The sequence below is a fragment of the Haplochromis burtoni genome, unplaced genomic scaffold (assembly GCF_018398535.1).
Source record: "Haplochromis burtoni strain Fernald_Lab_line unplaced genomic scaffold, NCSU_Asbu1 Contig_78, whole genome shotgun sequence".
Lineage (NCBI taxonomy): Eukaryota > Metazoa > Chordata > Actinopteri > Cichliformes > Cichlidae > Haplochromis > Haplochromis burtoni.
In genome coordinates, this window is record NW_024582439.1 from 1,844,811 (window position 1) to 1,865,325 (window position 20,515).

The 20,515-nt window shown below is 38.7% G+C and overlaps 1 protein-coding gene across 2 annotated transcripts in view; it reads right to left on the reverse strand.

The window, feature by feature from the left end:
• Window positions 1–20,515, reverse strand: part of LOC102306698 (collagen alpha-1(XI) chain) — an 83,084-nt gene that overhangs the window by 25,836 nt on the left and 36,733 nt on the right. For both annotated transcript variants that reach the window (XM_005924634.3, XM_005924633.3), the window contains 21 exons: window positions 19,714–19,767; window positions 18,597–18,641; window positions 18,353–18,406; window positions 18,213–18,257; window positions 17,514–17,567; window positions 17,376–17,420; window positions 16,410–16,463; window positions 16,203–16,310; window positions 15,223–15,276; window positions 12,950–13,003; window positions 11,861–11,905; window positions 11,535–11,588; window positions 11,097–11,141; window positions 10,667–10,720; window positions 10,477–10,530; window positions 9,624–9,677; window positions 9,239–9,346; window positions 8,600–8,689; window positions 4,569–4,622; window positions 1,069–1,176; window positions 871–978 (listed from right to left, as the gene is read on the reverse strand). In XM_005924634.3, coding sequence (XP_005924696.1) covers window positions 871–978; window positions 1,069–1,176; window positions 4,569–4,622; window positions 8,600–8,689; window positions 9,239–9,346; window positions 9,624–9,677; window positions 10,477–10,530; window positions 10,667–10,720; window positions 11,097–11,141; window positions 11,535–11,588; window positions 11,861–11,905; window positions 12,950–13,003; window positions 15,223–15,276; window positions 16,203–16,310; window positions 16,410–16,463; window positions 17,376–17,420; window positions 17,514–17,567; window positions 18,213–18,257; window positions 18,353–18,406; window positions 18,597–18,641; window positions 19,714–19,767 — 1,341 coding nt within the window. The remainder of the gene's footprint in view (window positions 1–870; window positions 979–1,068; window positions 1,177–4,568; window positions 4,623–8,599; window positions 8,690–9,238; window positions 9,347–9,623; window positions 9,678–10,476; window positions 10,531–10,666; window positions 10,721–11,096; window positions 11,142–11,534; window positions 11,589–11,860; window positions 11,906–12,949; window positions 13,004–15,222; window positions 15,277–16,202; window positions 16,311–16,409; window positions 16,464–17,375; window positions 17,421–17,513; window positions 17,568–18,212; window positions 18,258–18,352; window positions 18,407–18,596; window positions 18,642–19,713; window positions 19,768–20,515) is intronic.

Consider the following 20,515-nt stretch of genomic DNA (forward strand, 5'->3'; position numbering starts at 1 on the left):
GAAGACGTGACTGGGATTGAAGAGGGTGTCATGGTTACAAATGTAAAAATGCAAATTTCTGGTTCAGTGTATCAAGTGTGGATGTGGGATTTGCTGGCCTCAGGGTACACAGGATGTGTAAACAACTGGCTATTTCAGTACATGGATTTGTTTGTCTATTTGCATTTAAGAAGATTTCTAAAGCCGTTAGTGTGTGCTTATTTTGTTTACTTAATGCAAGATTCTATCGGGAATAATTGCTGTCATAACAAGCTTGTGGTTAAGTATAGTTAAAAAATAAATAAATAAATGAATAAATATAGTCCTGTGAAAAAATTTAATAGCTTGTAGCACCTTTAGCAGGAATAACTTCAAATATTCATTTTCTGTATGACTTTATCAGTCTCTCACATTGTTTTGGAGGAACTGTGTCTCTGTTTTCTTTACAAACTTGCTTCAGTTCACTGATTTTTGTGAGCATTCATTTATGCACAGTTTTCTTAAGGTTACATTTCAGGCTGAGGTCTGGACTTTGACTGTGCCACTGTAACAATTTGATTTTTTCCCTTTTTCAGCCATTCTGTGGAGATTTTCTGCTGTGCTTGGCATCATTGCCCTGCTGCATGACCCACTTTTGGCCAAGTTTTAGCTGTCGGACAGCTGGCCTCACATTGATACAAGAATACTTTAGAATAAAGAGGAGTTCATAGTTGAAGCTGACAGCTCTCTTTGAGGTTATAAAATAATGTTTTTTTTTTTCATTTCTCTGTTTTTATCTTTAACCAAGAACCTAAAAGCTTTTGTTTTTAACAAACAAAACATTATAACTCCCTGTAGCAAATATAAAGATCAATCAACTCTAGGTTTTAAGGTATTAAAACTTTGCTCCACCTTGTCACCATCTTCACCAGGAGGACCCTGTGGACCAGCTGGACCAGGAAGACCAATAGGACCTTGAATGCCATCACGGCCAGCAGGACCCATGGGACCTTTCTCTCCCTAAAACATAATTTGCACAATATTGTAAAATCTTGATATATTGAACTTAAATAGGTATTTCACCAAGTAAAATTGAGAAAAAAAACTCACAGGACCCCCTTTTTCTCCAGCAGGGCCAGGTGGTCCTTGAGGACCATTGCGTCCTGTGGGACCAATGGGACCTCCGGAGCCAGCGGGACCTCTCTCTCCAGGAGAACCCTGTAAACAAACACTCATCAGTCACTGCTGTCCTACTCAAAAATGCAATTTGCTACAGTAAAGCTAAGAAACAGTTAAGCAAAAAGCAAGTGTGTTTTGTCCAGACTTAAGCTTAAAAGGGTAAATTGATTTGAAAGTCTGCCTAGAAAGAAAATTCTGGTATTTTAAACTTCAAGGCACATTTTCATGTCTAAAGTATCAAAGAGAGCAATACTTGAAATCTGTCTCTTATTAAGCAAAAAACACAATACTTTTGACTGGATTGGCTGCATATAAGACATGTTTAGACTGTTCTCTAAAAGCAGAATGTAAGGGACTCCTTCAGAGTCAGGCATCAGAAATATTGTAAGAGGCTAATTGCTATAGAAAGACAATGGTGTAAACCCGAGTGATAGTTTGAGAGAGCTGTCTAAATAAGACAGTTAGAGTTCTGTTATAGAGTTAGAGAGCAAAAAGAAATCTTACGTGTGTTATGTGAGATAGATAGATATTAAAAATGTTAAATCACAGTTCATGTTTGTGCGTGGTTGGCAATATACTGATTCCCAATATATTTTAAGGTTTTCACTTGTGTCTACTTGTGGATGGACAAATGGATGGAAACATTTCTATCTGACAACCCTGGGACTAGTAGACCACTATGACCCTTTTGACTGAAATGATTACTACCTGTCAAACAGGCAAAAAAAGTAAAATAAAAAAACTCCAACAAAAACACATTTGGTTCTAAGAATAAAGAGACCCTTTGTAGACAGAGTAGAGATAATATTATCAGCTAAAGCTATTTTGTTGACCTGGCATCAGTATATGCGACATGCATGACATGCATGACGTGCATGACAGGATAATGTCAAAAAGCAATCTCAGACACTTAGAATAACAATCTCAGCCTGCTGGACTCCTCTGTCAGATTACGTTACAGCCATTTCACAGTTGCCGGTTATATTATTGTCGCTTTCTGTCCCTATTACGAGACCCACAAATGACAAAAAAAGAGTCAAGACATTTAAACGCCATGTTTTTTTTAACTGGATTAGCTCTAGCCTGTTAGTTTACTTTAAAGAAATTTTGAAGGAATAGGATTCCTGGAGAATATTGTCACGATAATGTGAAGAAGATTTGAATGAAAAACATCACAAACATAAAAGCCTATTATCTGTGCACATACAACAACTAAGTTTTCCCTCGAGACGATGGTAGCATTTGCAGTCTGGTGCAAATATTTACGTTTTTATTTCATTGTTAGAAGTACTAACCACAGTAACTAACCGCAGCATTACTATAAGCTGTGACATGCTAGAAATATAGCCATTAACTGATAACCATTCTAAAATTACACTGACCCTGCTGACAGCCTCAAAGCTTACCTATGAAGGGAGCCACTGATGAACACTCTTATCTATTTAATAGGCCGGAGCTGCTTTCCCCAGCCAAGGCCTTTTGGAAGGTCTCACCATTTTCCCCACATCAGCATGCCTTATTACCCTGCTCTTCACTATTCCCAGGTGGGTGCTCATCACTGTGTAGGTACCCCAAATCACATGAACTGCAACTACATTGTTGATCACGAGGTCTTTTTGGCATTCCCTTACCCAGGGAAGGTCTGGGTAGAGCCGCTTTCAAATAAAATTAAATGTGCATGTGTACAGGCCAAAGCTTCGGACTGATTCACACGAAAAATACACACTCTGATTCAGCTGCTGATGTGAGATGCCACCTGGCACTCATATGCCTGGCCCGTTTCATGATAGACATTGCTGGTGACACACACCAAGCTCCAAACTGTCATCCACAGCCTGCCAACTTGGCCATGATGACACACATGCGCAAACAAGCACACACACATTCCTTTGACTCAAATAACTTTATACTTTTTCAGTCCATTTCCCGCCCTTTCATTTCACCCATGTTTTTCTCGTAAAGTTTGTGACTTGTCGCATTCATCCTTTCTTTTTTTCCTGTGCTATTCTTTCCTGATCAGTCTCTTTCAAACACACAGACGAGAAAAGAAACGCACACACGGAACTCACACACGTTCCCACAGAACAACAGCAGCTCAAACTCTGGCAGGAAATCGATGAAGGAAAATATCACATCTCTTGTGTGCGTGGGCATTGCACACTGGACTCCTTTTAAGGAGTTTTTTTGAAATCTACCAAAACACTCTATCACACGTTTCCATCCAATGGCTTGCTTTCAAGCCAATTTAAGAAAACTATCTCATTTCGCTGTGGAAATGGTTTCACTCCTTCAGAGAACGCCCCTCTTCTCACTTTCATCATCTTTTCATCAGTGCTCTGCATATCCGCTGTCATCTAATCTGGTGTTGCTCTGTCGCTGGTGAGCAGGGGCAATTATCGGGAGCCCACGTTTAACGCTTGAACAAAATGTCAGCCAGTTCAAAGCAGCCTGTCAGTCAGCTTTCTGTACAAAATCACCGCTGGAGCTCCTGAGGCTTTTCATTGCATATATCGCAAACTGAGGGGCTTAGAGACAAAGGCAGAGTAAAAGTGCCCTACTTTTTTTTTAGATTACCCACCCAATTTTGCTTCTTTTCAGGGCCACAAAGTATGTATGAGCAAGTGCGATGACATTCCTGCTATAGTGTATATGATTCTTTACTGTGATCGATGCTGAATGAAAAAAATGAGTTCATTACAGAAAGATAAACTTTGTTTCTTTTCTTGGAATTGTAATTTGAGTGAAAACTGTGCAACGGCAGTTGCTATAGCAACGAATAAGTATTAGAGGGAGACATTTGTGACCAATCGAGTAACAGGGATGAATTGCTGTTCGATTAAGCAATTAGGCAATGGTTAGATCATTATTCAAGCAAAGGTGTTGGACAAAACACTATAAATCAAGCAGAGTTTTTTTTTCTCACACTGTGGTACAGACATTTATATGCTACATAAATTTAACAGCTGAAAATTATTATTTTTATACTGAACAATAAACACCAGTCTGAGGCGTGAAATGCAGTGAGAAGAAAGAACAGCATTAGCAAAGACATATATACTCTATAGCGTAACTTAGGACAGAGACTTTTTACCATCCAGTTTATGACAAAAGAAGTAGCTTTACTTCTTTCTTAGCCATAAAATAAACTAAACAAAGAAAACAGAAATTAAAAATGCCATTTGGCCCTGAATATTGTACATATTCATATTGAACGCCATGATTTAAGCAATGATGTCACAGAATTCGATCGTACCACCACACTTGGTTCTACCACCCTCCACACTGCAGCTTATATAGCACGTGCTGCTGGATGACCAAAGTACAGAGCTGTGCACAGCATGTGTGACTCCATTCTCCAATAGCACCAGCTACTTTTCGCTGCAATCTCTGTGGCAAGAGAGATGAGGTAACCATAGTAACAGGCTACTTACGATGGGGCCAGGGGGACCCTGAGGCCCTTCTCCTCCCTTTAAGCCACCTGGACCCTGAAAGCAGAGGACAGGAGAGGGTTAGATCTCACTCACTGCAGGCTGCCACTCAATGCTATTCAAAGAGCAGTAATCACAGCTGTCAAATGGGCCTCTGAACATTACTGTGTGGATGTATGCATGTAAGTAGATACGCATGCTTGAACTGTGTATGAGCACGCACATAAGGAGGGCTTGGCTCTAGAAAATCATAGCATAACTGGCAATTAGGAGAAAAATTGAATCATAAATAATCAAGTAAGGATGAAACAACTATTTACTAATTCAGTATCTGTTTGTACATTTTAGTTATGGGATGCTTTGATTGAATTGACTACCAAATAGTAGCCAGTTTTGGCTAATTGTGCATGTTTTTAATCCTCACTTTTAGAGTCTTTTGAAGGTTTTCTTTCAAAAAGCTTTAATAAAGCAAATGAATACCCGTGAAAAAACAAAACTTAATGACACTCAATAAAAGTGGTATGAAACTTCAATCAGAAAGGGCATTTTCAGCCTGGTGGTAATTTACATCCTGTTAATGATTATTTGGAAGGAGTAACAGTTAGTGAGGAGATTTGCCTGAAATCCATGCTAAAAAAAGGAACTGATTAAATTAATTCATTATAGCACGAAACTTTTACTTAAGTTCAGTTCTCCACCAGAGAAAATGTATCTCTTAGTTAATAATTCGTGATACAGCTTCTTCTGTAGGCATATTTACATTATTAATATAACAGGAATAATTTCAAGAAGCATCAGAGAAAATGAAAAAGAGAAAAAAAAACGAAGCCCAAGGTGGGCTACAAGTTCAGGTATAGTCCATTTATCTCTGGCAATTTGTCATCTCTTCAAGATCTTGGTCCTTGAATGTCAAATCCTGTGCTGAATCACAGCGCCAGGAGGCTGAGACTGCTTATGGAAAACACAGTTCACCAGAGGCTGTAAAGACTTTCATTATAATAACTAATTTACAAGCTTCAACAGAGCCAGGGGGTGCAGAGGCTGCCAAGCAGGCTCTCCACTTCCACATTTCACCACGGTGCATTAGAAGACTGGAAGGATCTTTCTTTGCTGGACAGACAAAAAGTTATTTATTGGCTCATATATCGTCACTATGCCTTTCTTTAAGACTGAGCGATGTGATGAAGAGTGTGTGTGTGTGTGTGTGTCTCTCTATGCCCATAAAAAAAGAAAAATAAACTGTGTGTGCTCAGTGGCAATATGTATATTTGTATGTGTGTGCGTGTGTGTGGTGTGTGTCTGTCTACACTTACTCTGCAAAAGGAAAAAGATTTAAACTCTTTTTCTCAAACTGATCTTTCTGAGTTAATTTCAGTCATTTCAAAGAGGTCCTACCAATAACGAATGTTTCAGTCTTAAAAATGATCAACCTATCTCTAATGTACCAGAGGCCTTCAAGCTGGCAATACTTAAACCGTTACTTAAACAGCTATCGCTTCACCCAGCTGTCTTAGGTAATTATAGGCCAGTCTCCAACCTTCCTTTTATCTCAAAAATTCTTGAAAAACTAGCTGTAAAACAGTATGTGAAGGTTACATATGATCTTTTTATGGCCTCCTACAGTGGACACATCTCAGTGCTTGTCCTGCTAGACCTCAGTGCACCATTCAGCATTGTTGACCATAACATTTTAGAGCATTAGAGCATCCTGTAGGTATTAAAGGTACTGCACTGCAGTGGTTTGAATCATATCTACCTAATAGGCTCCAATTTATTCATATAAATGGAGAGTCCTCTTTACACGCTGAGGTTAATTTTGGAGTTCCACAGGGTTATGTGCTAGAACCAATTGTGTTTACATTATACATGCTTCTCTTAGGCATCAGAAGGTATAGCATAATTTTTCCCTACTATGCAGGTGACACACAACTTTATCTTCCTATTAAGCCAGATAACACACACCAATTAGGTAAACTTGGAATTTCTTACAGACATAAAGACCTGGATTACCTCTAATTTTATGTTTCTAAATTCAGATAAAATTGAGGTTATTGTACTCTGTCCAAAAAGTCTTACAAATATGGTATCTAACCAGATGCTTACTCTGGATGGCATTATCTTTGAATCTTGTAACATTGTGAGGAACCTTGGAGTCGTTTTTGATAAGAATATGTCCTTCAATGTGCATATTAAATAAATATGTAGGTTTGCTTTTTTCCATATTGTACAATATTGAGAAATGATATGTCATGTCTCAGAATGACGCTGAAAAACTAGTTCATGCATTTATTACTTCTAGGCTGGACTGCTGTAATTCATTATTATTAGGATGTCCTAAAAAAAAAAAAACTTCCTGAAAAGCCTTGAGTTTATCTGTGGCAGAAGTACTGACAGGGACTAGAAAGAGAGAGTATATTTCTCCTATATTGGCTTCCCTTAACTGGCTCCCTATTAAATCCAGAATCAAATTTAAAATCCTGCTCCTCAAATAAAAGGTGTTGAATAATCAGGCCCCATTTTATCTTAATGACTTTATAGTACCGCATCACCCCATTAGAGCACTACACTTTCAGACTGCAGTCTTACTTGGGGTTCCTAGAGTATTTAAAAGTATAATGGGAGGCAAAGCTTTCAGCTTTCAGGCCCCTCTTCTGTGAAACCAGCTTCCATTTAGGATTCAAGAGACAGACACCCTTTCTATTTTTAATATTAGGCTTCAAACTTTCCTTTTTGATAAATCATATAGTTAGCGTTGGATCAGGTAACCCTGAATCCTTCCTTATGTGCTCCAATAGGTGTAGGTTGCTGGGGGATTCCCATGATGCACTGGGTGTTTCTTCTTCAGTCACCTTTTTGACTCACTATGCATTTATACACCTCTCTGCATTTAATTATTAGTTATTATTAATCTCTGGCTCTCTTCCACAGCATGCCTTTCTCCTGTCTTCCTCCCCTCACTTCCAACCAGTCGCGGATGATGCCGCCCCTCCCTGAGCCTGGTTCTTCCGGAGGTTTCTTCCTGTTAAAAGGGAGTTTTTTCTTCCCACTGATGCTTACTAACAGGGGGTCATATGATTGCTGGGGTTTTCTCTGTTTTCTGTGTATTATTGTAGGATCTTTACCTTACAATATAAAGTGCCTTGAGGCAACTGTTGATGTGGTTTAACACTATATAAATAAAACTGAACTGAATTGAAGATTTATGCTTTTATTTTCACTAATACAAGAAGTGCACATATCCATGTGTGTCTGTTTCTGTGTGTGGATGAAATCACTTTGACAGAGTGGGAGGTTGTGTGAGTTTTTTCTTCACACAGTATGTGTACTCCCGTTATAAAAGGAAAGCCATTCCTTAGCACACATGGGACAAACATAACGGCTGCAATAAGTCTGAGCAGTGCTGTCATGCGCTCTCTTAATGGTCAGCCTTGAAATGAGCTTCAACCACAGTTCCTCAAGTTGATCCTCAGTCAGCATCCTCCCTGACCTTGAACTTTTTCTCACTCACACCCACTCTTATTGAGAATTAATTCAGGTTATGCAGAAGGCTAGAGTGCATGAGATGCAGTCAGTAAGTTGTGGGTTTGAATCAGAATCAAAGGGATCTGACTCATTCTTCGATAGAAAACTAAACACGAATTCCTTATAAGCTCCACTAGTGCAATTCTAAATGAGGAAATTCATGCCTACGACATGCAGCATAGTGCTGATTAGAGGGACATTCTTTATGTCATAGCCACATTGGAAAAAAACAAAACATATTTTTAAAATTGCTGACACCAGTAATGATAAAATATATCAATCTGTGTATTACTGAATCCTCTCAGTTCTATGAAAGCCCATTCTGTAACGTTCAGTCAGGTCCACTGCCAAGTGTGACATTTGGTTTAACAGCAGGTTGTTAGCCTGGTAATTGGAGTTTGGAGCTAAATTCAGCTGGGTGGATGCTCAGGATGTGGGATGGCACAGTTTCATGTGGACATGTTAAGTATGTTTGCGTTAATGTATTAATCTGTGGGAGGTCTCTGTGTTACCATGGCCCCTGGAAGACCTCTTGCACCTTGGAAACCTCTCAGGCCAGCAGGTCCTGGCTTGCCGCTAGGACCCTGAAGACCTGGATCACCCTACAGAGGGAAAGAGAATAAGTCAGTTAACTGACATTGGGTAATCATGAAAGGCAGAGTTCCTTTATGTGAAAACAAAGAAGAGCTCAATCTGTGAGAATGACAGAAAAAAAAGATTGATCTCGTGATAACAGCTAAAATTATACGTAATTATGCGGGAACAATAGCAAGTGATTAAAATGTAATGGCAAAAAAAGAAAATGTAGACCAGTAAACATAGAGCTATCCAAAGAATAATTAAGACTAGCACAGACTGGATATTGAACAACCCCCCCACCCCCAAAAAAAGAAACATGTGGTTGTTAAATAGTTTTATCAGTGTATTTCAGTTTACCTACACACTATTATACCAATATATGTCGGTTACAAAGCTGTTAAACTGGGGTGAAAAAAGCATGTTAAGAACAAAAATGAATTCTGTAAGTTGCTAAAAGAACAATAATTTTAAATAACACTAAAGTAGACAGATGCACTGTTTAACAAGGCTTTCTGTATAATCAAAGAAGTTTTGACCTATATTTATTTGAATTTGAATGCATGGTCATTTACCTTTCCACCCTCTTTTCCAGCAGCTCCAGGTAGACCTTGTTCACCAGGTGGACCAGGAGAGCCGGGGTGTCCTCGCTCTCCACTTGGTCCTGTCTCTCCAGTTGGTCCCTTTCAAGGACAAACACGACACATTAAGGTTAATCAACTATAAAATGTATGTAAAATATAATTCCTATAATTCCAGGGTCTTCATAGTTACTCCAAATTGATGATCAGCAACACTGATTATTTGAAAACCATCTAATGCATTCTAATTACTATTTTTAGGATAAGCTATTATTACTGATATATACCTAGATTTCTGTAATCCATAACTCCTAAACTAGAGACACAGAATATATGTGCGCAACAGAGGAGGTAATGATGACATTCGCTGAATATCTACCTGTGGTCCAACCACTCCTCCAGGCCCCGGAGGTCCAGTCTTCCCTTGGAAGCCCTGAGGAAGATGTCAGAGATATCAAAGATATTACTGGACAAATTTTAATATTTGATTTACTGACATCTTTGTGTTGTACAATAGGTAAACATTAGGTCATAAAGAAAGTCAGTTTTAACTACACTACACTGTAATGTATAGTTAAGCTGACAAAATATTTCTCACACCTTAAATCTGGCACCTGCAGGTATAAGCAAGTTAAATCTTGACTTTTTCAAACCTTTTTAATACCACTGTAAAAGTGCTTGCATAGTAATACTTAAAGTACTATTCAGTGAAGGCTAAAAAAAACACACATAGACAGTCACTTGCTTTTTCAGTATGAAGTGCCTGTAAAACCTGTGCAGTAAACAAGATCCAAGTTTGGTTGTTCTTTCTTCAGAAGCAGAAGAAGTCCTTATGCATACAAAATGTAATGCTTAAAAATATCAGAGGTGCTGACTCTCATAATACAGCAAATTATGGAGATGTAAACACAAAGCCAATTAGACAATATAGGACTGTATACCACTAAAGAAGCAAGAAAAGATAATGAGTGGACTTCAGCATTACAGATGCTGCACTTAATCAGCTCGTTGTCATGCCAATATCCTATTTCTGCTACTCCTAGCGATGTTACTTGTTTACCTTTTGTAAAAAAACATTTAAAAAAGTATTCATTAAAAGTAAAAAGACCCCAATCTTTACTTCAACATCATTGAAATACACTAACTGTAGCTATTTGAGAGGCTGAAAGACGCAATACGTGACTTCACAACATCACAACACAAGGTGTTAATGTACAAAACTACCCACTAACCGTTTCTCCCCGCTGTCCAGGATGACCAGGTAGCCCATCTTTCCCTGGTGGGCCCTGGAGTTGAACAGGTGGATAGTTCATAAGAATCAAGATATCAGGTGTGTATTAATATTTGAAAAGCTTGCATGAAAAGCATCAACATGGTTGTGGATGGTGCCAGCTCACTGACAGCTTGACAGCAGCTACTTACATTAGGTCCTTTGGGTCCAGGGAAACCGACAGGTCCCTGTGGTCCTTGAGGTCCCTGAAATGAAAAGAAAATAAATCAAGCAGTCAGAATAGCGAATGACAACCACAACATGTAAATGGAATATAATTAGATTCACACTGAGAAACCTAGCCGTTTCACTGTTGCAGTTAAGAAATAAATAGCACTGCCTCGTTCATTATGAATTTGCTGGCTTTTTGTGACACAAATTAGGTTACACAAATAAGTATAAGGTTGCTCATTTAAAATTAACTAGCCGAAGGATTTAAAATCTAAGTGCTTCACTGAAATTACAAAAAGTTACAATTCACTCTGAGTTCAAGTTTAAGTTCAATCCACCTGATTAACTTTTGGTGTCACAGAGTCTGTGTGCAAAACAAGAGTGGCTGATCAAACAAAATCCAATACTAACCCGCTCCCCTGGCAGGCCGGGAGGTCCATCATTGCCTGAGTTGCCCTGAGGAAATAGACAGGGTACAGAGCAATTTTGTGAACTTCATCAACACAACTAGTGTGAAATATGAATCAAATTCATGCAAATCATTGATACTGAGGTTACACATCAAGTCAAGGTGTGCATGCATGCACATTTATTTACCAAAGGGGAACTATGTTTTATAATGTTGATACACTATAATTTTATATTTAGGTAGCTCTATATTTATGTAAGACTTTCAACAGACACACATACAGTACTATGTATAATAACTTATGTATAACAGTAACATGTATTTCACATAGCAGCTGTACCAAACTACTGATTTTTATCATGCTCCATACAAAAACATAAACATAAAGAGATATTTTATATCAGGCAAACTGCCATTAAAAACCTGAAATGGGCACTTACCTTAGCACCCGGCTTTCCTGTTGGTCCTCTAGCACCACGGCCACCGCGTGGACCCTAAATTCATTAAATATATTTACAGAAATAATAAGTTCAGTTTTAGAAAGCGTGAAACAATAAGAAGCAAATCCTAAGAATAATTTTATTTAAGGGCAATTGCCATCCCTGCTCCTCTCTAAAATTCTCTACCTACTGCATATCTTTTTCAGAAAACAAAAAACACATAAACCCCATAGACAGCCCTTTAAAGGATGAGATTTTCATTTAAACACAATACATCATTTATGTGGAGAGCTCAGGCTGAGCTGGCAGACAGATGAATTGCCTACCGTTGGGCCACGTTGCCCTCTAGGGCCAGATTTGCCAGCAATTCCCTGAAAACAGAAAAACAAAAGTTTTGATTTAGGACAAAAATCACGCATCACCTAATTTAATACTTCTTAATATCCTGTTTGGGAAGTTTTAGCTGAGCCATCATCAGACAGAAGCAACTGTTCCAGGAGTTTGAGTCAGGGAAACAGCACTTTAGGACAAAAATAAATAAACAAATTGATGCTGTAAGTGGTTACCCATAGACACTCGACAGTTTGAACTAGCTGTCGTTTCTAGCATGCTGGGGCCGAGCATGTCTGCTTCTCAATGTCTGTATGAGCGCAGTTTCTCTTGTCAATAATAACCAGCTTCATTCTGAAACCCTCACTCTCATCCCTTTGGCTCAAACACTCACTAGTTTCATTCACACAGCTGAATATAGTTGTCAGTCCTCCATGAAGACCTACAGTACATCTTTACAGCAGTCTTCTGGGTACGGCCTTTGTAGCGCGACAGAGTTAGTGTTGAAAGCCTGCACTGAGCCTTGACCTCAAAGACATTCCAACAGCTTTGTTATAAAATAGGATGACAGTCCTCACTGATCCTGTGGCTAAAAGAAAGTAAATTGCTATAAGAGTCAAAATCAGACCCTTTGGTAGGCTAGGTTAAGTTATTGTGCAAATGTACTGTTTATAAGGTTGGGGAAACCCGCAGTCACCTGAGACTGAAGAAGTCAGTTGGATGGCCAGATGTCCAGATGAACAGAATAAACATTTTGGGATTCACTCACCTGGATGATTGAGCATGCATCAAGTCAATATCAGAAGGCTCTTACAGCAGCAGATTGATTGTTTTGGAAGCCGATGGTCATGTACATATTTTTGTACAAATTTCAGAGTTAATTTGAATGTATTGGAATCAAGTTGGGATTTTTTTTAACACACACAGTAGAGTAGGCAGATCTATTTATTTGTTTTCTACCATATCCAGGCTAGCAGTGTCAAAGTTTAATCGTATGTGTGTCCTTTTAAGATGTAAGATGCCCCTTGATCACTAGGAAAGCTGAGTGACTCTGTATGCATGTATTTAATTTTTTTTTTCCTCACCCTTGTTCCTTTCTCGCCGTTTGCCCCAGGGAATCCAGGAAAGCCATTGGAGCCCTGCAGGGCAAGTAGAGAAAAAAAGTCAGAGAGAAGGACTGAGTGAGCAAAAGGAGAAATACATTCACATATTCTAGAGCATAAAATAACACTCTGCCCTGTAACAATGTCAGTGAGACTATAGAAGAAGTAGCAGCAGTCCTTTTGCACTTTACTGAACAGGGCTAATTAATAAGAAACTGTACAGTCCTTCCACACAAAAGACTAACTTGCCAGCCGATTCATATCAGTGGGTGTGCAGTTTATAGTTTGTCATCCCTTTAGAAAAATGAACACCTTCTTTTTAAGGCATCAAAAGAACCCGGTCACTTTGACACTTTCTGACACACAGACAGACAGACAAAGGTGTTGTTAGGTTGTTAGCAAAGTGTCTAGTGAGGAGGAAGATAAAACTGGCAGTGTGAGTAAATAAAGACAAAGAAAACGGAAACGGTGGATTCTCTTTGTTACCCATCAGCAATTTAGTTAGTGGACTTTTGCAGGCTGTGCTGTCTGATAATGAGAATGGTGCCAGTCAAACAAATACTAGGAGTGTAATCACTGTTGGATGAATTAACAGGAGTACCAAGCAGCTTACCAATATAGCTTCCCTTCATGCAGAATTAGGCAGCATAATTATACGTTCAACCAATTTAAGTTAAACATTTCTCTGACCCAGCTGTGCTCCAAGGTCACGGGCATATATGGGTGTGTTGAGTTTAAAACGCTCTCTGATGCACAGTATGATGCACTATGCGGTATCCATAGTGCTCATTATTGCACACATGCATATGTATACAAGGAATAATTCTGTGCAGTATGGGCAAGGGCGCCACAACAGGGCAGCGTGGGCAGAAACGCAAGAAGTAAACAGCTCAACATTGTGGAGACAGCAGGAAAGGGACATCTATGCTGCTTAATTTGTTTTTCACAGAGGTGCAGTTATGGTAAACTGAAAGGAGAGCTGGTACTGGACAAACACGACTTGCACCATGGAGATAAGACTACTGAAGCTCTTGCAAATGGCATCCAGAATTAACAGTGTGGGAAAGCTGTTAACAGAGAGTGATGGGGTGCAGCAGCCAAAAACACAGCCATTGGAGGGATTCATGCACAGGCTGATTGAGGGGGATAAAGGCTGTTAATGGGCCAAGACTTTGACCCTGAACATACTCCTGAGGACAATTTGACATTTTATAACACTGTTGATACTTTGCAATGGAAACATGGGATGAGCAGGTTCTGTCTCATACAGCACATGATCTATTTTGGGAACAGAATTTACTTTTTGGGAACTATGGAAGTCCAAAAAGGACGGTTGGGTTCCAGACAAATATATATTAAAAAATTATTTAAAAATATTTAGTCTATGTATTTGAAAAGTCAGGATGTCTTTATTATCCTTTGAGGACTATATTTGTTGGTTTTGCTATGATTACTAGCACTGAATAACCTTTACTGTACTCTGTCTATTACACAATTGTAAAATGTCAAATCTTGAAAAGCTCCATTCTAGTTAGCATAGACAGTAAATGATTTAAAAAAGTAAATACAAATTACTGAAATATACAGTTTAGAAATTTCAAATGTATTTTGTAGCTTACTCAATTTCAGGAATACCCACAGCTCACATTTTGCTGACATTAACAGAGCAGTTCCTAAATGGATGCTCTAAGACAAGTTGTATCTGACCCATCGTATCAGTGCGAGGGTGTCAGTGCTGACAGCAGCAGAGAGGAACCAGCTGCAGCAGCACATTGTGATAGTGATGCCGTGGCACAATGGTCAGCTGTTGGAGTATTCCTGGATTTTAAGGAGAGCGGACAGCTGATGACTACAGCAGGTGACCGTGCCAGTTACGGCTTCTAAAAGAGGCCTGGAGAGTGTACAGTAGGTGTCTGCTTGGATTTGTGTTTATGAATGTGTGAGTCATCAGGTTTTTGAAAGGCACGTGGTAAGAGGTTTAGATATGGGTCAGTGCTGATCAGCCAACAAAATGTTGTGAAGTCATAGAGAAAATCAATATAGATTTCTGTACATTCATATATGTAAACACATGGAGTCTGTGCACAGATACACACATACAAACAGCTTGATACTGAAGCTGAATAGTGAGTAAACACAGTGACAGTCATGCTGTGTTGTCAACCATCTACACTGCCCTTGACCAAGACACTGAACACCTACAGCTGGAAATTATCTTCAGTATTGGATAAAAAGGGAAAATCTATGTCACACACCTTTGGCCCTTGTCTTCCAGGGTAACCAGGCAATCCAGGAACTCCAAGTTTTCCCTAAAAAAAAGAAGAAAAAACAACATAAAGGGAATCAATTGACATTTACAAACACTGGCAGTCAGACCTGTAAACTTCATTGAAATTCACAGAAGCATTGTAAAATAAAATTTTTATTTCTGGCGTGTGAAGGTTTTCAATCCCACATTTATGAAACTGACATCATCCATGCAGAGGCTTTTCTGCTAATTGTGAATTCACTTTGGTCCAATTTGGCCATCTCGGATGGCGTATGGTCATTAAGATTTACACAGAATCTGATGCAACTATCCCACATGCTTTTAAAAAAAATGTTTAACCTGATTTTTGTTTCTAAGAAAAATGAGAGCCACATATGAGGATATTTGTTTCAAATTTCAATATAACAGTAGCAGTATAATGTCCTCGTAAGTGGATATCAGGCCCTTGAGTATTTTGGTCTAAATAACAGAAAATGTGATGTCCACATATGTGGACGCCAGGTCCTAGGAGGTAAAGATAACTTTTTAATATTTACAGATAAGCTCTTGATCAAGTTTATTACTGTATTTTTCATTAGAATATGGCTAGTATGAAAGAGTGCCCACCTACTTTAGGATACACAACTGTGATGTAAATCTTGTTATAGTTATAGTGTTATTTACTTGTTATGTCAATAAGAGTGTGTTAGACTAAAGTATGACGTAAGAAAGATGACAGCTCCATGAAGAAAGTTCATGGATAGGACTGTTCTAGTGCTGAAGACAGGTGGCTGCAAAGTAATAAAGTATGAAGACTGGATAATAAAGTATTTATGTAATATGTGTTATAATGAAAAGTTATAAAATTGCACTCGCACAACTTTATCTTACACAGTTATAGATGAACTTCAACTTCAGCACAACAAAAAACATTAAACAGGAATCTGAGATTTTATATTTCAGTTCCTGTAGGTATTGGCTCCTTACCTTCTCTCCAGCTGACCCCATAGGGCCAGACTCCCCAGTCGGTCCTGACTTCCCCTTAGGACCCTCAGGGCCATCCTCTCCTCTGAGCCCTAGTACGCCATTTTCACCCTAAAGACAGCCAAAACAAAAGTAAAAAATGTTTTTTAATTGACCTGTCAGACTCTGTAACTGCAAACCTCAGCTGTCATTTTGGAGATGATGGTTTACCTTGTCACCTTTGAGCCCCATGTCACCTTTAAATCCTGGAAATCCATCTTCTCCCTAAAGACAAAAGACGCCAAGCACTCATGTTTAAAACTAAGAGTTTAAGAGACAAAATTGATCAAATATAATATATCATATGACAGCTAAGCTATGTTAGCTATAAGTAGCTAAGATATGTATAGTGGAAAAAAAAAACACTTAGCTGTATTGTTATTTAAGTGACAAAATCACAGTGACAGTTTACCACAAAAGGCTTTGTGTATGAAAGTTACATGTTGAAGAGTGTCAGGACTCTATAAGAAAGATTTATAGTGACATCTAGTGGTCGTTTAAATGAAGCATTGACACAGGGAGTTTTGAAGTTATTTTGCTGACACCTGGTGGTTCAAGTTGAGAAAGCAGTTTTCAATATTTTGTCGTTTTTATTCTTTGCTTCCGCTACTGATGTCAGTATTCACAGATATCACGATGCATGAAACCACTAAACCAAATACTAATAAATCACAACTAAGTCAAATCGTAACTTTGCATGGGTAAAAAGAGCTATGCCACTGGATTTTATTAAGGCAGAAGCATGAAAGTAGATGATTTTCTAAGAACATGCTATGAATTTTAAAGTGATGGGAAAATGGGATTTAATAATCTGACAAAAGACCCTAAAACTTACACAGAGCGAGCAATGGGATAAGTTCAACCAATGCAATCTCAGGAAAGAATGGAAACAGATCCATCTGCACTGAGACCGCTCTACAAAGCAGCCTCATTCTAGTTTAATGTTCCACACTCCATTACAGCTCAGTGGCACGAGGGTTTAACTGCCAGTGTGATGGGCCTTTAAGAGTTTTTCCACTTGCTGGATTCGAAGAAAGCCTCATTTGGGAAGAAATTACTACTCTGATGGGTCCATTTTCAAAAGAATGACATCTGTCAACAAGGGTGGGTAAAAAAAGAGGCTGGAGCAGTGTTTACCTTTTCTCCTTTGTCACCTTTAAGGCCTCTAATTCCCTCAGCGCCCTGAAAAAAGTGAAAAAAAAAAAGAAGTTTAGGGAAAACTTTAGGGAAACTTTTCATGGCAGAGTGGTATTGTATGTCTGCAATGGCACATACTTTCACACCGCGAGGCCCAGGGTAGCCGATAGATCCCATAGGACCTGGATGACCCTAACGATTTAAAGAAATAAAACAGGAAAAAATGAGAAAATTCTGTAACTCTGTAGATATTTAGGTTAATAAATAAAAGCTAACAATGCTAATTTGACAGGACAGGAAAGAAAAGACATTTCACAAGTTAAACTGCAAATTGCATATAATAGCACAATTTCAATATTAACACTGATAATACCGTATTATTAACATATTACACTATTATTAATACTTATAAAGAATAGTAATACTGTATCTTTTATTCAGTCTTTTATTCAGTTTTTATCATACTATCTAAAATGAGAGTATTTAGTGTTTAAAAATCCATGAAATAATACTGTAAAACCTCTTTACTCACTCAATAAAAACTCTGAGTATGTTAATGCCAGCTTACTGTGGTTTGTAACACAGAACAAAGTGACTAATCACAAGCCACTATGTGTGGGTCTGGTATTTTCAGAGGCAATTTACGTGATAGCATCTGAATTGCCTGCCTACATTTAACCTTGAGGCGCACTATGCAGACTTAACTGCATCTGACAAGACTGCCAGACCTCCCCCCACCCCTTCCTTTGTTGTGCTACTTTTGATACATTTTAGGAACAGCTGTAATGAGACACTTCTCTGTAACACTAAATTAGCACCAACTTGCATCATACTTACAGCTGCTCCTTTCTCGCCTGGAGGACCCTCTTTTCCTGGGTGACCCTACGGAAGGATGTTTAGAGATTTTCAACAGTTGGTCTTTAGGATTTTGTCAAGATGACAGAAAAAATGAAAAAGTAATCAGATGTGTTACTCACAGGAGGGCCATCGGCACCAGCTAGGCCATGCAGACCTTGCTTCCCTTGAGGTCCCTACAAAGAGAAAGGAAACAGATAGAAAGAGAAGCAGATAGAGGGGGAGATACAGACACACAGATAGCTACTTTTAGAGAAGCGAGTAAGGCCTATAGCTCAGCAGTATGTCTGCAAAATCACTTAAGAGGTCCTGACTGAAACATTTGCAGTTGTGGGGGAGGACTAAGAGGGAACTGGCTTTACTTACTTTTTCACCAGGAGGCCCGATTGGACCTTGAGGACCAATGAGACCCTGAAAGGTAATGCAGATCATATTTAAGAAGGCTTAAATGATGTGGGAAAAGAAGTGATTCATTTTGAATAAAAACAAACACCTGATATGTCCATTTGGGGAAACATATACCCTATTTTATGGTGTGCTATGCGTCACTTGCTTGGTTGTAACAGATTTTCTTTTTTCCCTTTCATTATTCCAATCATTTTACCTTTTCCAACAAGTTCAGACCTATTTATTCAGCTCTATAAATGGTTTATTATTTTCTGCAGTGTTTTAAAGCCACACTTCTTGGAGACTTCTTGACAATTCAACCAGCAAAGAATAAAATGTTAATAGCAGTTTTTCTTAGAAGCAAGCTGTGTTATTTTTCAAGGGGCCAATGCTTTCACTGGAAGGCATCAGTTTGACTTTAGCCAGGTATTAACTAAAAAGAAAGAGTTATTTATTCAACCTGTATACCATCAGGACAGGTTCCTACTAATACTTTCCAAGAGAATGACGTCATCCTGTTCAGGCTGCAAGTGTCAGCAGGACTGAAAATCTTACCTGGCAATGGCCATTTAGCCCTGGATAAAATACCGAGAGCACTGTTTTGTATTAAATATGACTCAATAATGGAATATTTTTCACCAACTGGACATTGTAATTAGGTTAAGTTCTGTCAAATGAGTACAACATGTCCAATCTTAACTGGACACAAGAGATGCTCTTTTTTGTGGAAATAACAAAACAGTGTTATTGGAAATCTTTCACTCTTCCTCAGTGTGAGTTTTCTGTCAGAATTACAGCAGCTAAAGAAATGAACGTCATAGAGGGAGAAGCGAGAGGAAGGAAAAGAAAAAAACACATCTATGGACTTTTGATTGAAAAAGCAGAGGTGCAACTGATCATTTGAGGTCATCGGGTTCCCTGCTGCACAGTGGATATGGCAGAGAGAGGATAGAGCATTAAAAGGAAGGGAGCAAAAGGAGGATGAGAGAGAGAAAAGGAGACAGTTGGAGAAGCAGTCAGAGAGACTGACTGATCAGTAAAGTTTTAAATAAAGAGACAGATACAGAAAACAAGAAAGCAAAGAAAAAAAACTTACATTTGGACCAGGCATACCCTGTTGCCCAGGAGGCCCTGCCTCTCCTTGTGGACCCTGCATTTAAGAAAGAAAACAAAAATGAAGTTGCAAATATCTCCAGTGATCGCAATGAATGCATTTTTTTCCCCAACTGTATGCTTTGTTACGCACGACTATCAATGGAAGAATAACTAGTCCAGGGGAAATTGGATACTTCATACTGAAAACAGTCAAACAACAATCTGATTCACTCAAAGTACGAAATGGAGAAAGTGATGAGGTATAAAACTAATCGGAATGGTGATGAGTTGTTTGGCATTTCTGTTGGGATTCAGTATGTCACAACGCAAATACATAAAAAACAAAAGAAGAGACCCATGTGAAATCCACTCCAGCTGTTACAACAAACAAAATAAAGAGGCTCTATTCACAGTGTTCCAGGTTCCCTGACAGTGCATTTAAATAGATTCACCCACTGTTCTTATGTTCCTCCGGTAAAAGGTGCTCTAAAAACCCCCATATGGTGGAGAATTTTGTGTGTGCCATAATTGTTTAGAAACCCTCCTGGAAGTCCTATCATAGTGGTAATTTTAGGTTTCTTGTTTTTTGGAATGTTGAGCTCAACACCAACTTTAAGACGTTAATGAGAAACACACTGAATGCCTATTGTTCTATACTCCTCTTCAGCTGGTTGTTTCTTTGCCTTGCTGACTCAGTGACCACAGACAGTATGTGGGCTTGTTTCACTGTCTTGACCATTGATCTGCAAACCTCACTCACACATCCCACTGAGACCCTACAGGAAGATAAATCCATGATGGGA